Source organism: Anser anser, assembly GCF_964211835.1.
Source record: "Anser anser genome assembly, chromosome: 7".
NCBI lineage: Eukaryota > Metazoa > Chordata > Aves > Anseriformes > Anatidae > Anser > Anser anser.
Window position 1 is genome coordinate 26,577,600 of NC_139727.1, and position 16,369 is coordinate 26,593,968.

General features: G+C 57.4%; 2 protein-coding genes across 2 annotated transcripts in view; both read left to right on the top strand.

Annotated features, from left to right (window-relative positions):
• The first annotated feature begins 33 nt into the window (after window positions 1–33).
• Window positions 34–9,742, top strand: CPN1 (carboxypeptidase N subunit 1). Its single transcript, XM_083843245.1, has 9 exons — window positions 34–760; window positions 3,130–3,326; window positions 3,574–3,729; window positions 3,848–4,030; window positions 4,892–5,003; window positions 5,357–5,496; window positions 5,813–5,912; window positions 7,814–7,932; window positions 9,475–9,742. Exons 1-9 carry the CDS (start codon window positions 538–540, stop codon window positions 9,604–9,606), a joined length of 1,362 nt encoding a protein of 453 aa, XP_083699371.1. The 5' UTR covers window positions 34–537; the 3' UTR covers window positions 9,607–9,742.
• Window positions 9,743–14,443: 4,701 nt separating this feature from the next.
• DNMBP (dynamin binding protein) overlaps window positions 14,444–16,369 on the top strand; it is a 33,257-nt gene continuing 31,331 nt past the window's right edge. Inside the window, exon 1 of the mRNA XM_083843236.1 lies at window positions 14,444–14,579. The gene's annotated coding sequence lies outside the window, so the exon portion shown is untranslated. The remainder of the gene's footprint in view (window positions 14,580–16,369) is intronic.

Here is a 16,369-nt window from a genome sequence, read left to right on the forward strand (position 1 = left end):
GCCGCATCTCCCCCGCTTCCCCGGGAGATGGGGCAGGAGAGCAGCCGCGGGGACCCGGGGGCGCCCACCCTCGCCTCGCCGGGCTCTCCCCCCACGCGGGGGGCTCAACCTCCCGCGGGCACGGCGGCGGGGGGCGAGCGGGGGAGCTCCCCCGGGAAGCACCGGCCCCGCGGGGCGCCCCCCGCCCGCTCCCCGCTCCTCTCCCCCCGCCGCTCCCCGCCCGCCTGTGCGCTTGGCAGCCCCGCCGCCCATCCGCGGCCAGTTTTCCAGCCCTGCTCTTCTTCTGCCGTGACAGCCAGGGGCGCCGGGGGCCTGTTTGCCGTCCGGTTAATGAGTGAGCCGCAGCGGGGAAACTTCCCCGACGGCAGCGGGCGGCCGGGGGGAGCATCCCTGCCCCCGCTCCCGCCGCCCCCCGCCCGCAGGTGCAGGGGGCTGGCACTCGGCGGGGGAACTGGAAAGGGCCGGTTCCAGCGTGCACTTTAGCTCCTGGCCGGGAGGGAGCCGGGGGCTCGGAGCGCCGCCGCTCGCCGCGGGACGATGGCGCGGGGGCTGCGGCCGCTGGCGGGGGCGCTGCTCCTGCTCGAGGTGGCGGCCGCCGTCAGCTTCGTCCACCACCGCTACGAGGAGATGGTGCAGGCCCTGTTCCGCGTGCAGAGCGAGTGTCCCTATGTCACCCGCGTCTACAGCATCGGCCGCAGCGTCGAGGGCCGGCACCTCTACGTGCTGGAGTTCAGCGACTACCCCGGCATCCACGAGCCCCGTGAGTACGGGGGGACGGGGCGGGACGGGACGGGACGGCCCCGCCGCTCTCCTGCCACGCGGCACCGCGGGGACACGGGTGGGGGCTGCCCCCGTCCCACGCGGGACTCCCGGAGGTGCCGGGGGGGGGCTCTGGCAGGGTCCCCGGGGGCGCGTTCCCGAAGGCTGCGTGCGCGCACGGAGCGCTGCGGAGCAGGAGCGGGGCCCAGGCACGTACTTTGGACGGAGCCGTGGGTTTTAAACGCGGGCTGACGCAGGCGAGGTCGTCCCAGCACGCCGACTTCTCCGCCACCCTCTCCTGCCCGAAAGCCAGCCTCGAGCCGGCAGGGAGAGGCGGCAGCCGCCCCCCGGCCTGCAGCAGCAGGCAGCGCTGGGGGGGGAACGGTCCGGCCCCCCCCCCCCTTCGGGGCTGCACAGCAAAGGTGGTGCTGAGCTCCCGCAGCTTGGGAAGGGCACGTGGAAAAGTCATAATCCCGTGGAAAACTGACGGCAGTGCCGTAGAGGTGAGCAGGACCTGCTGCTGCACACCCCTCCAGTGGAGCAGCCCCCCCAGATCCCATCGCACCCCCTCCTGCAGCCCAGAGCATCGCTGCCAGGAGTGCCGAGCAGCACGGTGAGAGCCTTCCCACCACGACCGCCTCCGTGCCAGCACCGTGCGGTGAAACCCACGCAGCACCGAGGAGGCCTCGGACACCTCCACAGCACATCGGGGCATGATTCAAAGCAAGGAGCGAGCAAAGGGCACTGGCGATGCTGCGCTGGGTTTTATATTGGCAGAACCACAGCAGAGCGGCTGGGAGGGCTGCAGGAGGTGACCGAGGTCTCCCTGCCCCAGGCAGAGACTTGGCTTGACCTGCTCCTAGTCCTCAGTGCAAGGAGCCCTGGCAGCGTGGCCTGGTAGCCCTGCTTCTTGGGTGCTTCCAGCTTGTAGCATGGGAATTTGGGGTATCTGGGGACTCCTTCGAAGGCCATAGAATGTAACTCCAAAAAGCAAAGCCTTGAGTCAGCTGGCTTACATGCAGGAATTAGGGCTTGTGTGTCCACGTGGATAAAGTTTAGGGGTCTGCGAATTGAAAAAGGCTGGCAAATCCTGCCTCAGACTCAAGCAAAACAGAGGAGGAGGAGTCCCTGCTGAGACCTTCTTTTTTTAAATGAAGGCCGCGCATAACCCCAGGACATTTTTATAGATTTAATAACTGGATTACCTAATTAAGTCAGTTCTCATGTCTCCTGAAATCTAACCGGGTCAACACATACTGCCCACCCGCGGCGTCCTTCACTAAGGCACGGCAATCCAAAGGTCACAGGCAACAAACGGAAAAGGAAAATCTGGTGCCAAAATTAGAGTTGTTTTAAAGTCTGTCTTCAGCACATCTGGAAGCTTGGTTGGATTTTGGAAGCAGCAGGCGCCCATCGAGCAGGGCTGCGGTGTCTTTTGCCCCAGCATCATCATGGACACTGGGGATCGCTGGTGGTGGCTGAAAAACTCACAGTGAGTCCCGAGCTCTGCCAGCCCAATGTGTGTAATGATGCCCTGTTTTGTCCTTACCCTGTCACGTGAAACTTGGGCTCCCTTTTTAGCTGGATTCTCCTGGTATCTCTCAACCTACTGGTGCTGGTTGCAGCCTGCAACTGGACATTTATTCTCTGACAAGTAACTGCTTTAAAAGCCTCTGGAGCAGGGAAGGCTTAACCCATCCCTCATGGGTGCTGCCTCTCCTTCAGCAGAGCAGTGAGTCTCTGGTTGCAGACTCTAAATCTCTAGTTGTAGAAAAGCCAGGGGCAAGAGGCCTTCTTGCTCATTCCAGAGCTGCCCAAGAGGCAGTTTGATAAACATGCAGCTCAGCTGCTCAGGGCTTCTCTGGGCTCCCTTCCCCATTTTTGGGAGGTGAGGAAGCCCCCAGCCATCCCCTCAGAGGCAGGTGAAGGGGAGGCAGAGGGGAAACCTCTGCTGCCTCCCACCTGCATGGAGTCAGCAGGGACCCTGCCTCTCAGTGAAAGAGCACAGCTTGCTAGGAGCCAGGGATTGATTTTATCCCGTGGTGGAATGAAAAGCTCCTTAAAGCTTGCTGACCAGGAATGTGCCACATGGGTGAGAGGTACTGACAGCAAACTGCACATGGCAGAGGCAGCAGAAATGGCCTGTCCTCTCCTTCCCACCAGCAGCCCCCGCACCTCAGGGCTGGAGGCAGCAGCTCTCCTGCCACCCCTCCCCAGTTCCTCTGTGCCGCCTCCATTTTCCATGGGAAAGGGCCATTTCTTGTCATTTACTGGGGGTCTCTCGGGCTTGCTGAGGCTCCCTGGGGTGGGAAGGGGCTCCTCCAACCCCAGCCCCAGCTGATGGTGCCTCTGCCGTGTTGCTCTCTGCAGTGGAGCCGGAGTTCAAGTACGTCGGGAACATGCACGGGAACGAGGTGCTGGGCCGCGAGCTGCTGCTGCAGCTCTCCGAGTTCCTGTGCGAGGAGTACCGCCGGGGCAGCGAGCGCGTCACCCGCCTCCTCCACGACACGCGCATCCACATCATGCCCTCCATGAACCCCGACGGGTACGAAGTGGCTGCCAAGCAGGTACCAGGCAAGCGAGCGCCGCCTCCAGCCGGGTAGGGGCCGAAAGCCCTTCCAGACGGGGCTCCTGCGGGGTCCCCTTTGCTGGGGCAGTGGGAAGGGGACATCCTTGTGGTGGGTGGTGGAGGATGCTTGCACACCAGCCTTGCCCACCGTGCTACAACTCAAAGCCACCAAAGCACTGCTAGGATGGCCAGTCCCCGCGGCACTCACCCTGTTCTTACCCCCGCGATGCACCCTTGCCCCGCAGGGCCCGGACAGCATCGGGTACTTGACGGGGAGGAACAATGCCAACGGAGTGGACTTGAACCGCAACTTTCCTGACCTCAACACGTTCATGTACTACAGCGGGGAAATCAGCGGGCCAAATCACCACATCCCGCTGCCTGACAACTGGAAAAGCCAGGTACCAGTCTGGGATGCTGTGAGCGGTGCAGCATCCTCCTACAGCGGTCCTTTTCTGCACGCAGAAAACCAACGTGGGCCTGCCCCTTGTCGCGGTTCACCCCTTCTTCTCCTCACAGGTGGAGCCAGAGACATTGGCTGTGATTCAGTGGATCGGCAGCTACAATTTCGTGCTGTCGGCCAACCTGCACGGCGGAGCGGTTGTGGCAAACTACCCCTACGACAAGTCTCAGGACCAGCGGTTCAGGAGCCACCGGCGCACGGTCAACACACCCACCCCTGACGACAAGTTGTTCCAGAAGGTGAGGATTGGAAAGTATTGATATGTCCTACTGATCCTGCTAGGACTAGCTGAGCCTTTGTTTTTCCTCCATTGTTCAAATGTCCCAGAAAACAGTGCCTTCAGTCACTGCTTCCATTAGGAAACACAGAAAGCAGCATGAGAATAAGAAAGTCTGCGTTAGAACAGCTGATGAGAAAAATGTCTGAGCTGGAGGCAGCCTTCCCGGGAAGCACAGGGCTTGCCAGGGTGTGCTGGGAGCGGAGCTGCACGCAAAGCCAGACAGAGCCTGCAGCCTGGGGCAGAGGCTGGTGGTCCCCACACAGCCTCAGAAGTCAGACATGCGGTGAAGTAACTGTTCTTGTGCTGACAGAGTGCGATTATACTAGCATCTGAAGCATAACACAAGGCATAGAGTGTGCGTTAGAAAATGCAAGCACCACTCTCTTAAACTTTGTCTTACACAAAGAACAGGCTTTGGATCCAGTGTCCCAATTTCGACCCTGCCTTCATATCTAAAAATAAACAGCAATCTTTGATAAGGGCAATAAATATAAAGATGCCAGAAACACAAGTTGCCCGAATGCTTTCCTAATAAAATTCCCCTGGTAGATGTGATATTTGCATCAGGATTGACACCAGTTAGCTTTTGTCCTGTATTTACTCCTCCCTTTGGTGCCATTTGCTGGGCGGGGGGGCAGCAGGAGCAGGCCAGAAGCTGTCCGTGCCATCAGCAAGCCTCCAGCTTGCCACATTTCTGCTCTTCCTCCTGCTCTTTCACCTGCCTACGTTTCTTAGAGGTCCTGGCCACCTCGGGTTGTATTTCACGGCAGTGAAAGGCAGGAGCTGTCTCCTGTGTGACTGCCGGCCACGGTCTTTGCAGCTGGCCAAGACGTACTCGTATGCCCACGGCTGGATGCACCGCGGCTGGAACTGTGGGGACTACTTCGCTGATGGCATCACGAACGGGGCGTCCTGGTACTCGCTCAGCAAAGGTAAGGGCTGGGCAGCACCCGCCGCAGCAGGGCGCTGGGCTGAGGAGAGGTGAGGGGATAGGCGAGACGCTTAGGGAAGGCTGTGGCGATAGCACTTTCCTGGTGGTTGTACCTCAGAGATATGGAAGGGGAAATAGACGCCCTGTGGTACCAAGCCCCCCTGAGCTTCCACAGGTGGAGAGGGGAAGGATCTGACTGAAGGAGAGAGCTGAGTGGCCATGAGGGGATGGGGCTGCAAAGAAGGGGAGCAGAGCAGTTCTGGTGGAAGACAGATGTATGCCAGGACACCCGGGACACGGGAGCGGGGAGGGAAGGGGCTTTGGATTCCCCTGGCCATGGCTGTCCTCTTCCAGGCATGCAAGACTTCAATTACCTCTACACCAACTGCTTTGAAATCACCCTGGAGCTGAGCTGCAATAAGTTTCCCCCCGAGAAGGACCTGGAGCGGCAGTGGATGGCCAACCGGGAGGCGCTTGTTGCTTTCATCGAAGAGGTAAGGAGGTGGTCCTGGGACTTACACCCCTCTCCCGCAGGTCCCAGCGGGCCCCAGCCCTGATGGCAGGGGGCCAGCAGGCACTGGGAGCGCTGGGGTAGGAGGGAGGAGGCCATGGACCTTGCTGGGTGCTCTGGAAGGGATGTTGGTGGGTTTTGGGGTGGCTGTTGTGTCCTAGTCCTGGGGAGAACCAGCACCACCCAGGGGTATTGGGAAAAGTGGTGGTGTCCCCAGAGCTCTGCCTTCCTCCAGCACCCAGAAATACCCTCCTCAGCAAAGGGAGGGCCTTAACCCAGCCAGCACTGTCTCCCTGCAGATTCACCAGGGCATCAAAGGGATGGTGTCAGACGAGAACAACAACGGCATTGCAGGAGCAGTCATTTCTGTCCAGGGAATCAGCCATGACGTTACCTCCGGTGGGTCGCCGGTCCCCTTGCGTGGTGTCCCCCTGAGAGGCTGTCTGGGTTTGTGGGAGGGGAGCGAGGCCACAGTGAGCGTTTTGCTCAGCATGTTTTGCTTCTGAAAGACGTTAGCTGTGAGAAATGAGCAGTGCACGGGGCAGTGCTGCTGCCTCTGCCTGCTGGACCAGGGAGAAGGTGGGTTCACAGGCAGCTGGGCCAGGGTCTCAGGGGAGGCAACTGTGGCTAGGAAGTGAAAAAAAATGAAGTGGATTTTCTGATTTCATCCTTTACTGTAATGGTCTTTTTAAGTGTAGGTACACTGGCCACAGATCATGTCAGCTACTGTTTGAACAGACAGGGTAAAGCAGTAGCTAAGCAGCAATCCTCTAGTGTGTAATCTATAGAAGGCAAGACAAGGGGGATGTAGTGGCACAGCATGCACCCGTGCTGGGTGCTGTGGGGACAAAATGCAAAAATGGAGAGGGCTGAGGAAAGAAAGAGGTGAGAACTGGAAAGCAAACCTTGTTGTGAGGGACTTCAGAGTCCTATGTTATCTGAGAGAGAGGAGAGAATACCCTTGTACATAACCGAAGAGTAGGTTGAGGGAATAACCTGCTCAAGTATCTGTGTCTACACAGAGCTCAAATACTTGATAGCAAAGGACACAATGGCAGAACGAGATGAAAGGCTGGGAGTTCAAGCCAGACAAATTTAGATTGAGAATGAAGTGCCACGTTAGTTGATCTAAACTGTGGTGGTTTCTCGTTTGCTGGCTGATTTTAACCTCATTTTCATAATCACCCTTCTTCAACCAGCCTGGCTGCAGAAAAAGAAGCCAATATTGCAGCTCTCCAGAGGTCAGACTATGAAATTGTCAAAATCAACTTCTGGCCATAGGTCTGTGACTCGGTGGCACTCTAAATGTAAGAGTGGCACTCTTACTGCACCAGCCAGCTGCAAGGCCTCGCTGGTGTCTCCATTCCAACATCCTGCTGGGTGCAGGATTGTCCCAGCACAGGCTCTGGTCGGTGATCACTCTCTCCATCTGATCCCCACTGACCTCCTAGGATGGAGGATTTCTGTTGAAGTGTCTCACCCTTGTGGTGAAGCTGTGCTCCCTGACCCACCCTGACACCCAAAAGCTGCCATCTGTGATCACTGCCGCATGTACCAGGAGGACTTTGGCTCTGCCATCCTTGTAGCTGCCCTTGGAGGAGCTGCAGGCTGTGAGCAGATCCCCCTCCGCCTCTTCCCAGCCAGGCTGAGCCCACCTAAGCCAAAATGCACAGGCTGCCTGTAACGATGACTCAGATTTGCGATACCCGTGCAGTTCCATAGATGGGCATGTATTCAGATGCTCTAAGTAATCCCTAACGTGCTCCTCCCTCGCTGTTGTCAGCCCCCTGTCCCCCTGTCCCTGCCCCAGCAGTACACAAAGTGCTCCTGGAGCTTCCTTGTGCAGGAAGAATCAGGGGAGCGGTAACCTGATGAGAGATTAAAACTCTGCTGGTAACACAGACGTGGTAAAACTGAATATGACAGGCATTAAAAAATGGTATTATGCATAAGGAGTCAAACTGGAGCTGTGAATGCCCTTCGACCTGCTACTGTCCGACCAGCGAGCGCTCAGATTTGCACCCTCCCCGTGAAAGGGCACAGCCAGTGCTGCTGCCCCGGCCTCTTTCACTTGGCGTCTCCTCGCAGACTGACCTCTGCTCCCTGGCGCTAGTGAGACGTCACTTGCAGGCTTCCTGCGTGAATCCAGCCTTGCAGCAGCCAGCAGATTTGGAAGGAAGGCCAAAAGTTGTCTGGGTTTTGAAGGCTCAAGGAAGGACGCTCAGCAAGAGCTACTGGTATATGTTTTACTCTGCATCGCATGCATCCCGAGTGCTTTCTCTTCTCATCTTGTGTTCCAGGCGATATGGGGGATTATTTCCGACTGCTGCTGCCTGGCACTTACACTGTCACAGCCTCTGCAGAGGGCTACCAGCCCCAGACAGTGACAACAACAGTGGGCCCAGCTGAACCTTCACTGGTGAGTCAGGCTGCGTAGTCACTAGGGTGCCTCAAAAAGTCTCCTGTGGCCCTCTGCCTCTTGGCCATGGGGTGAGCCCCTGGCTGGCTGGGGCTGCTGCTCTCCAGCTCTCCCTCCAACCTCCCCACTTGCAAGGACGTGATGGTTTAGAGGCAGTGTCTGTTCCCTGAGGCTGTGCTGTCCCCTTTGCTCTGTGGGTTTCGGTGCTCTGCTGCCGTCTGCATCATGCCTGGGACCAAGCCCATCATCAGACTGGCAGCAAGAGGCTGAGGGCTGCCCCTCTTTCTGCCGAGAGCTGCCGTGGGGACCGGGTGCCAGCAAAGAGCAGCCAAACACCTTTGGGAGATAAAGTGAAACCAGCTCTTACAATACCCTTCTAAGTGCAGGCTGGACGACTCAAAATAGGTTATAAAACAGTGGTTGGTCAGCCCTTGCCTTCTGAATGCAGCAGGACCTTGGGCACAGCCTTGGCTGAGGACTGGCAAGAACCCCCCGACTGCGGCATCCTGGCACGCCACGTGCTTCTCTGCACGCACTGGTCAGGCCCTGCCTTAAATACACTGCGGTGGTTCTCCCACCCTCCGTCTCTTCATCCCACCCTACCCAGCCTCTGAAGTTCTTCCAGTGCTGCCTTTTTCTCAGAATTGGAAACCTTCTAATTTCCAGCCTAAATTTATTTATGGTCAGTTTATCCCTATTTGTTCTTATGCCAACGCTATGCTTTAAATAGCTCCTCTTCTTCCCTGGTATTTATTCCCCGATGTATTTATAGAGAGCTGTCAAGCCCAGTCCTAGCCTTTGTTTTGCTAGGTTAAGCACCCTGCTTTTTGGCTTTCCTTTGTAAGAGATTTTCCTTTCACCACATTCCTGTAGAAGACAGATTTGTTCCCTGAGGGTCTGGTTTTGCAGATCTCCCCTCACAGCGGCCCACTTGTCCCCACTTCCCTCTGCCCCTTCCCTGTTGTGACTGCATTTGTTTGCCTTGTTCCACTGCTACCCCACAGCCATTTGTTTGATCCTTTTTTGGTTGGACGGGGGGTTCTTTTGTGGATGTTTTTTTTCCTGGATCTACTAGAGCCACTTGTCACTGCAGGACTGATTAAGCAGGATTCAGCTAACAAGATGCAGTTGAGAAGGTCTGTTGGTCCTAACCATTCTGTGGATTAAACATTCACAGAGATGCAAAGCAAAGCTTTTTCTCTGTTCTCTGTGAGAAAAGATGAAAAAAGACCATAGCTCAGTCACTCGCCTTTCACAGCTCATCTTCCAAATCATCCTAGGACATTGCATTGCCATAAGAGCAACTCCCTGCGTAAGAAATGTAGCTGATGGTTGGTACAGCATTTTCCATGGGGAAGAAAAATATTTCCAGCTGATTTAAGCACTGAGTTCCCATTGTATCATAACACCAAGCCCGTGATTGGCAACGCTTGTCTTGGCCATGAGTTAGCTTAGAATACAATCAGCCGGGGCAGGTCCTGCAGACCCCTGGAGCCAGCAGGGCACAGTCACTGTGTTACGCGTTTGTTATTCTTTCTCCAGGTGCATTTCCAGCTCAAACAAGATGTGGTGAGGAAGCCCCCGGAGCGTAAAGCCTCAGGCACACGCACGAACAATAAAACCCTTCAGAAGAAGGTAGTGCCAAGAGCCACCCGCCGGGGGACCCAGAGATGAGGACAGCTCACTTGGCTGGGAGCTGAGGGAAGCCCTTTGTATGAGGCCTGGCTGAAGACTGCAGCCAGTGAACTTTCCAAAAGTCCAGCATGAAACTAGCTCGAATTATTAGGTTATTAAACGAGGAAGTATTTAATCCCTGAGCAAATCGTGAAGTCATTCGCAGCAGAACGCGTCTGGGCTGCGGTCCCCCAGGCAGCGTGTCTGTAGCTGCGGAGCTGCCCTCCTGCCCTTGTTCCATCCAGGAGAGCTCTGCTCCCTGCACGCCCGGACTCGGCTGCTACAGCCCACATGAGACGTTCACTGGTGCACAGCAGGGAGAATGAGTCCCGGCAGCGAGTGCTGCCTTCACAAGCGGGGCGCGTGAATCCTAGCGCTCATCCTCTGGGTGCGAGCACCATGCTTCTCCCTCAGGTAAGGATGGTTGCTGCCTGTAGACCCTGAAGTTAGAGGAAGGCCAGTTTTAAAGCATGTGTGCCCAGTTTTGGACACAGCGTGTCCTATGCATAGCACAGCTGTGGCTGGGTGGAACGCCACAAGGAGGGATGCAGCACTGGGTTGTGGTGCTCCAAGGTCAGCTCCCAGCTAGTGACGTTACATCCATTTTGCTGTGCAGATGGGACTTCCTGGTAGCTCATTTGGATTATTTATAGTCAGACAGGATGAAACGGTACACGCCGGCAAAAGCAATGGATTATCCTGTCTCCTTATGTCTTCAGATCCAAACCAGATGGCTCTCTGAAGGGTCTGCTTGCACCAACACAAGCAATTAGTCTGAGCACAGGAGCAGCTAGGTGAGGTCTGACAAGCAGTGAGTAGGAGTGCAGGACAGGTGATTTGATGGTCCTTTGAGACAACTTGCCTGAATCTTGGTTCCGTCAGTGTGCGGCAGGGAAATCTGGATGCATGACTGCTGGCAGTGTGCTGGGCAGGCACAGTGCAAGCCAGTGAGCTGTAATGGGGTTAAAGGTATGATCCAAGGTTCAACGAGGTGGGATGCTAGAGGCTGGGTCTTAAAATGCTGCTTGCCCTGTCTGGGAAGGCTTGGAGTAGAAGCAAAAGTGGAAATAAAGCTATTTCCACCCTAAAAGTATCTTCAGCAGGCAAAGCCTTTCTGCCATTCTTCATATAAATAAATAACTCCAGGGGGATAAACAGTCCCAACCCATGCATCCCCGCAATTTCTTTTTGTATGACTGATTATCCCGAGCTCCCCCTCTGTTGCACCGGCTCTCTCCATCTCTCAGGTCTGTCCAGGCAGAGTCCCCCAGACATCTCCTTGCTCCTGCTCTTTTGAGACTTTATCTCTCGAGAGGAACCTCTACCAGCCTACTGCACAGGCGGTATTCTGCACTTCATCCCTCACTGTCACATCCTCCCCCGTCTGTGCTGCAAGATGCTAGCGGCATTTTCAGCCCTAGCAGCACACACACGCCCTTGTACCTCTGCCTGCTAACAGAAGCTGTTCCTCTGCCATGTCTGTTCTTGGAAAGGCAGAGCGAACTGTCCCTCAGAGGGTATCTAGTCAGGCTACTGCAAAAAAGTGCCAGAAGCGGTATTGCGCATTACCATGGCTCCGAGTGATTTTGGTCTGCACAGACCGGTGTGGGCCAGAGGCAGTGGCCAGTTCCACATTCATAACCAAAGCTGAATTCAGATTCTTTTTTTCTTTTGGCATCCAGAAGGATGTGAATAAGGACAGCGAGGCTGAGGCATTCAAACTCCCTTGTGTCTTAACACCTCTTCCCGTGGCCAGGCCCAGCAGCCTCATGCCAGAGGCTGGACCCTCCTGTTTGAAGCCACGTGTAGGTGCACAATTGCCGGTGGACATGCAGACAGGGTGAGGGAGGCCAGCCTGGCCCCATGCAGCATGCCGAAGGATCTGCTGTCACCATGCATCCGACCCATGTGCAACATACTCCTGCCCCCAGCCACGGCACTAGCTCAGCTTGCCTCCAAGGACATCTTTGAAGCTGAGAGCAAGGAAAGGGCTGCCAGGGAGCAGCCCTCAGCCGGGATCCCGCCCTGGTTGCACTGCTTGCTAGATCAGCCGTGTGGTCCCTGGGCAGAGGGATAGATGCTCTGCTCGCACAGAGCTGCCCGTGCCACCAGCACCCATCCCAGCATGGTCACAGGTGGCCTTGCTGAGCCTGCTGGTTGCAGCGTGCTCTCATGTTGCCCTCTTGTGGTCCTAGAAAATGTAAGACCATCTCGGTTCCCCTTGCTTTCCAGGGGAGAGTCAGAGGAGGGGGATTTCTTCTGTTTGGAACAGGACAGGCCTTCCAGGAGGCCACAGCACTCTCCCTGGCAGGCTGCTGTGGGGTTGTTGGCACAGCAGTGAAGGTGGAGTCTCGATGGAAAGCTTTTTGCCCTATAAAACAGTCCCTACAAGACATAACCTTTTTGTTTTGAAAGAGACTCTCTCTGGGCTGGGATTTGTCCAGCACAATCTCCTCCCAGCTCTGAATATTTTTGTGTTGAACAGTTTGGTAAGGCTCCACTTGGCCATGGCTGAGCTCTCCACGTGAAAACATGGTTACAAAATGTTTCCGAGACAGCACTCTATCAAGCCCGCCTCTCAAAGGCTTGCCATGAACTTAGTCCCAAGTGTTGCAAGAAGCGTGGTCTGAAAACAATGCTAAACCCTCAGACACAACATCTGCACTGCAATGGTCTCACGTCCTTCTTCCAGGCTGCAGAGTCCCAGCCTGCCCAGTAGCTCCCATACCCCTGGGCATCCTCACTGCCCTCCGCCGAACCTTTTCCTGTGGCTGGCATGAAGGAGGCAGAACAAGGGAAAGTACAAACAGATGAACTCAAAGAAGGGTGAGGCGTCTTTGCTGGGGATGTCAGCAGAGGTGGTTTGGTCATGGCCATGACCTTGAAGGCCGCAGGAGGACTGGGATGATGGACTGTCCAGCAGTGCTGAGGTTAAACAAGAGAGAGATAGAAATGGATGACTGTACGAAGAACAGTCAGTAAAATGCTTAGTGGAGACGTACAGGGGGACACATTTTACAGCTAAAAATATACAATTGTTTTTTAAGTGCATAGCTTTTCCTGGAACACTGGAAAAGTTAAACTCAAAGCCAAGGAAAGGGTTGGCTGGAAGTGAAGATAGCAATGAAAAGCTCGGAGCCACCATGTAAGTAATAGTGGAGGCAAAGGCAGAAGAAGAGGGACACAGACCTGCCCAAATACATACAGTTAGTCCAGTGTGAGAGTTACCAGGAAAAGCTGGGGCGGTCTCAGAGCCCTACATTCTTCAGGGTTTGTTGCTATATGCAAGACTGGTTTGGGATTCAGCTTCCAGAAAAAGCCTCGCAGCTTTCCTTGGATGGTGTTATTTCTGTCTTGGCACGTATGAGTTTAGACTGATTGCGCTGCTGCCTGCAAAGGACTCTGTGCTTTTACCCAGAGGTGCCACTGTATCTACCACCCACCACTATCCCCTGGCTGCATTTCTGTGCCGTTCTCACAGCCCTGCGAACACGGACACCTGTGCGGTCATTTTACGGTGCCCTGCAGAAAGCTGTGGAGCTGCAGCAAGCTCATTCTTAACTGTGTGCAGTTCAGGTCCCCCTCCTGGCTCTTGCTGGTCACATGCTGTGAGCCGGGAGAGCTTCCAAGGAGGCTGTGCACAGCTGCCAGGTCCTTCTGCTCCTACACCGCTGGGTAAACACTACACCTCGCTGGGCAGCGCTGGCCGTCCCTGAGGCAGAAGACTATTTCCCATCGCTGCTCCAGGATAAGGTCCTCCAGAGCAGATTGGCTGTTCTTTCTGTGTAAAGGATGGAGTACCCTGGCTCAAAACCTCTCAGCTGGCAAGAACAGCAGAGCTTTTAGGCTCAGAGGACAACACTTAAAACCCAGTGGCAGGGTCTGGTGTCCATTCTTCGGCTCCAGCAAAGTGCACACAAGGAACCGTACCTGCGGGGAAAAGCACCCAGCTCCTTGTGCAGCCTTGGGCCCCCTGCCAACAGCAAAGCGCCGTGGCAGCCGTGCGGGTCCCGGCACAAGCAGAGCAGACGGGGAGTCAGCTCGGAGCCCGTGCACGCACTAACACGACTTTCACAGCAGGGCGTGCGCCGTGCTCTGCGCACCCTGCTCCTAGCTGGTGGCAAGCCAAGCTGTGAGCTCGGAGGTTGCCATGGAGAAGTGTAGCTAAATGCACAAACAAGTGTCAAGCTGCGATAACTGCGCTGGAGGCTGAGACTTGGGGCTTCACAGCGTGCTGCTGAGGGAGGGTATCCCTTGGGGCATGGAGGCGTTTTCGGCCTGCCAGGAAAATCAGCGCGGGACCAACTGTACGTGGTGTGCCCCTCTGTGTGATGCACAAACCGGCTGCTGCCTTCTGCCAGGAGCTCTTTGTTTTTCTCCGTTTGGGGGATCCTACAGCAGGTCTAAGCCGCCAAAGCCAGCTCCTCGCAGCAAAACCGAGACTGCACCAGATGGACAGTGCAGACCCACTCCTCAGCTGTTGCCCGTGAGGCAGCGAGAGACAGCCAGGAGAAGGCAGCAGCGGGGAACGGAGCCCTGCCACCCGTGGTGCCTGCGAGGCAGCAACACTTTGTGGGGAAGGAGCCTAAGTGGGCTCGCACAGGCAGCTGCGGCGGCTGCTCCTGCTCGAGCGGTGCTGCGAGGCTGTCCCGGGGCTGTCCCCATGTCACCGAGGGGGTCCCCCAGGCTCCGGGCCTGCCCGGGAAACAGCTCGGGCCGCGGCCTCCCAGCTCCACCAGGCCGGGCCGGGCCGGGCCAGGCCTGGCCGTGCGGAGGCGGGCGGGCGGCGGGGCCGGGCGGGGCGCTGCGAGGCCGGGCGGGCTCTGGGGGCCGGGCCGGCCCGGGGCCGGGCGGAGCTGGGCGGCCGCGGGGACGGAGCGGGGAGCCGGGGGCAAGGCGGGGGGGAACCGGAGGCGGGAGCGGGGACGCGCAGGGCCGGAGCGGCCGCGGCGCCCGGAGCGGGCCGGGAGCAGGTAGGGACCCGCCGGGGGGAGCCGGGCTCCGCCGGCCCGGCCGCTCGGCTCCCCCCGCCCTGCGCGCCCCCCCTCGGCCTGCGTCTCCCCCGGCGCGGCCCGGCCCCCGCCTCCGCTGCGGCCCCTCGGCTCCGCGCCCCCCTCCGCCGGCCCTCGGCCTCTGCCCTGCCTTCCCCCGGCAGGGAGGCGGCGGAGCCTGGCTGCCCCCCGCCCCGGGCCGTGCCGCTCCGGGCCTCCCCGGCGTGCCCGGGGCCGTGCCGGGTGTCCCCGGGCACGGGGGGTGCCGCTCGCTGGGTCCGGGCTGTCCCTCGGCTGGGCTGCGGCTGTGTTGTCCTCGCCCCCCGGGGCGCGGAGCCGGGTGCCCGGCGTGTGCCGGGGCCCTGCCCGCACGCACGCTGCCCCGACGGCGCTTCGGGGGCCCAGGCTGCGTGGAGCAGCCTTCGAGCCGCCCCGGTGCTTCCCTCCGTGCCTTCGTGCTGCTGGGCCGGGCGGCCTCGGGGTGGGGCGGCTTAAGCCGCGTCTGTGCGGCTGGTGGGGTCTCGGGGTGACGGTCTGTGTGCCGGGCAGACCCGCAGGTAGCTGGCACTGACAGCTTGCTAAGGGAGAGCACCTGGTCCTGGAGAAACAGCACAGGCATGTGAGCTCCGGCACCCAGAGCGGTGATGCTGTGACGAGGGGCAGCACAGGCACCCACACAGGGAGCAAAAGCTCCAGGGCGCAGCACCGTGCCTTCCCCAGCTGCTCTTCCGTGAGCACCCACGTTGCTTGTGCCAGCCTGGGAAGAGAAACTTCCGAGAGTTTCCTCCCCTCCTCGCTTTAGTAAATGCCAACCGCTGAGCATTGCTGCCAGCCTGGCACCACCGCCTTGTGCTCTAAGAGAGGCAAACTGGCGGTGCCTCCTGCAGTGGCCTCGCCAGGGGATGGAGGCTGCATCCTGAACACCTTCCGAGGGGCTGCAGCTCTGGGGCTGACCCTGTTGCTGCCGCAGGCTGAGCAGAGCAGTGCCGCAGCTGATCCCGTCCTTCACACAGTTTGGCCTCAGTTGAAAGAGCTCCGCTGCCTTTGCTGGTGTTTGAAGTACTTCCCCCACACCAGTCCTTTCACATCTCATTCTCCTTGCAGAGTACCTAGCAGGGCTTTAGTTGTGTAATACATATTGCAAGTAACATCTGTTTTGAGGCTTGTCATGTTTACATGACTTTCTGCTGAAAAAGCTCGCTCTCCCCTTGCCTCTGCCATTCTCTCCTTCGCTTCCATTATGATTCTGTCTTTACATCCACAAAAGGCCTGAAAGAGTTTGTAGATACAGAATTTGTAGCTTTTTAAGTATTTTGCCAAATTCAGCCTCTGTACTGTGCTGGGAGACGTCACCATCATCCCCCTCATCTTGACTCACTTCTCTGGCTGCAAGTCGTGCTGGGCACCGTGTTTAAATGTGTCCTCCTTGTTTTCAAGGCCCTGTATAGCACAGTTAAAGCCCACATCTCTGAGCTGGCTTCTTTTGCTGTTCTTTAGAAATCCTCTGCTCTGCCAAGGACAACGGTTTCAGTTCTCTCTCCAGCTGCTTCAGTTGCTCCCAATGCCCTTTTCCCACTTTCCCTGATGCCTGGCTGCCATGCACCCACTCTGCTGCCATTCCGCTTAGGATTAGCAGTGACATTAAAAACTTGTACGTATGTGTAAAGATTGTAGAAAAATGTTAAATTTGCAAGGGGCCAGGAGGGACTCCTACAGGAGAGGAAAGGCGTGAGCCTCGTGGCCCTGCAGAGCCCCAGGTGTGTTAGCCGCCC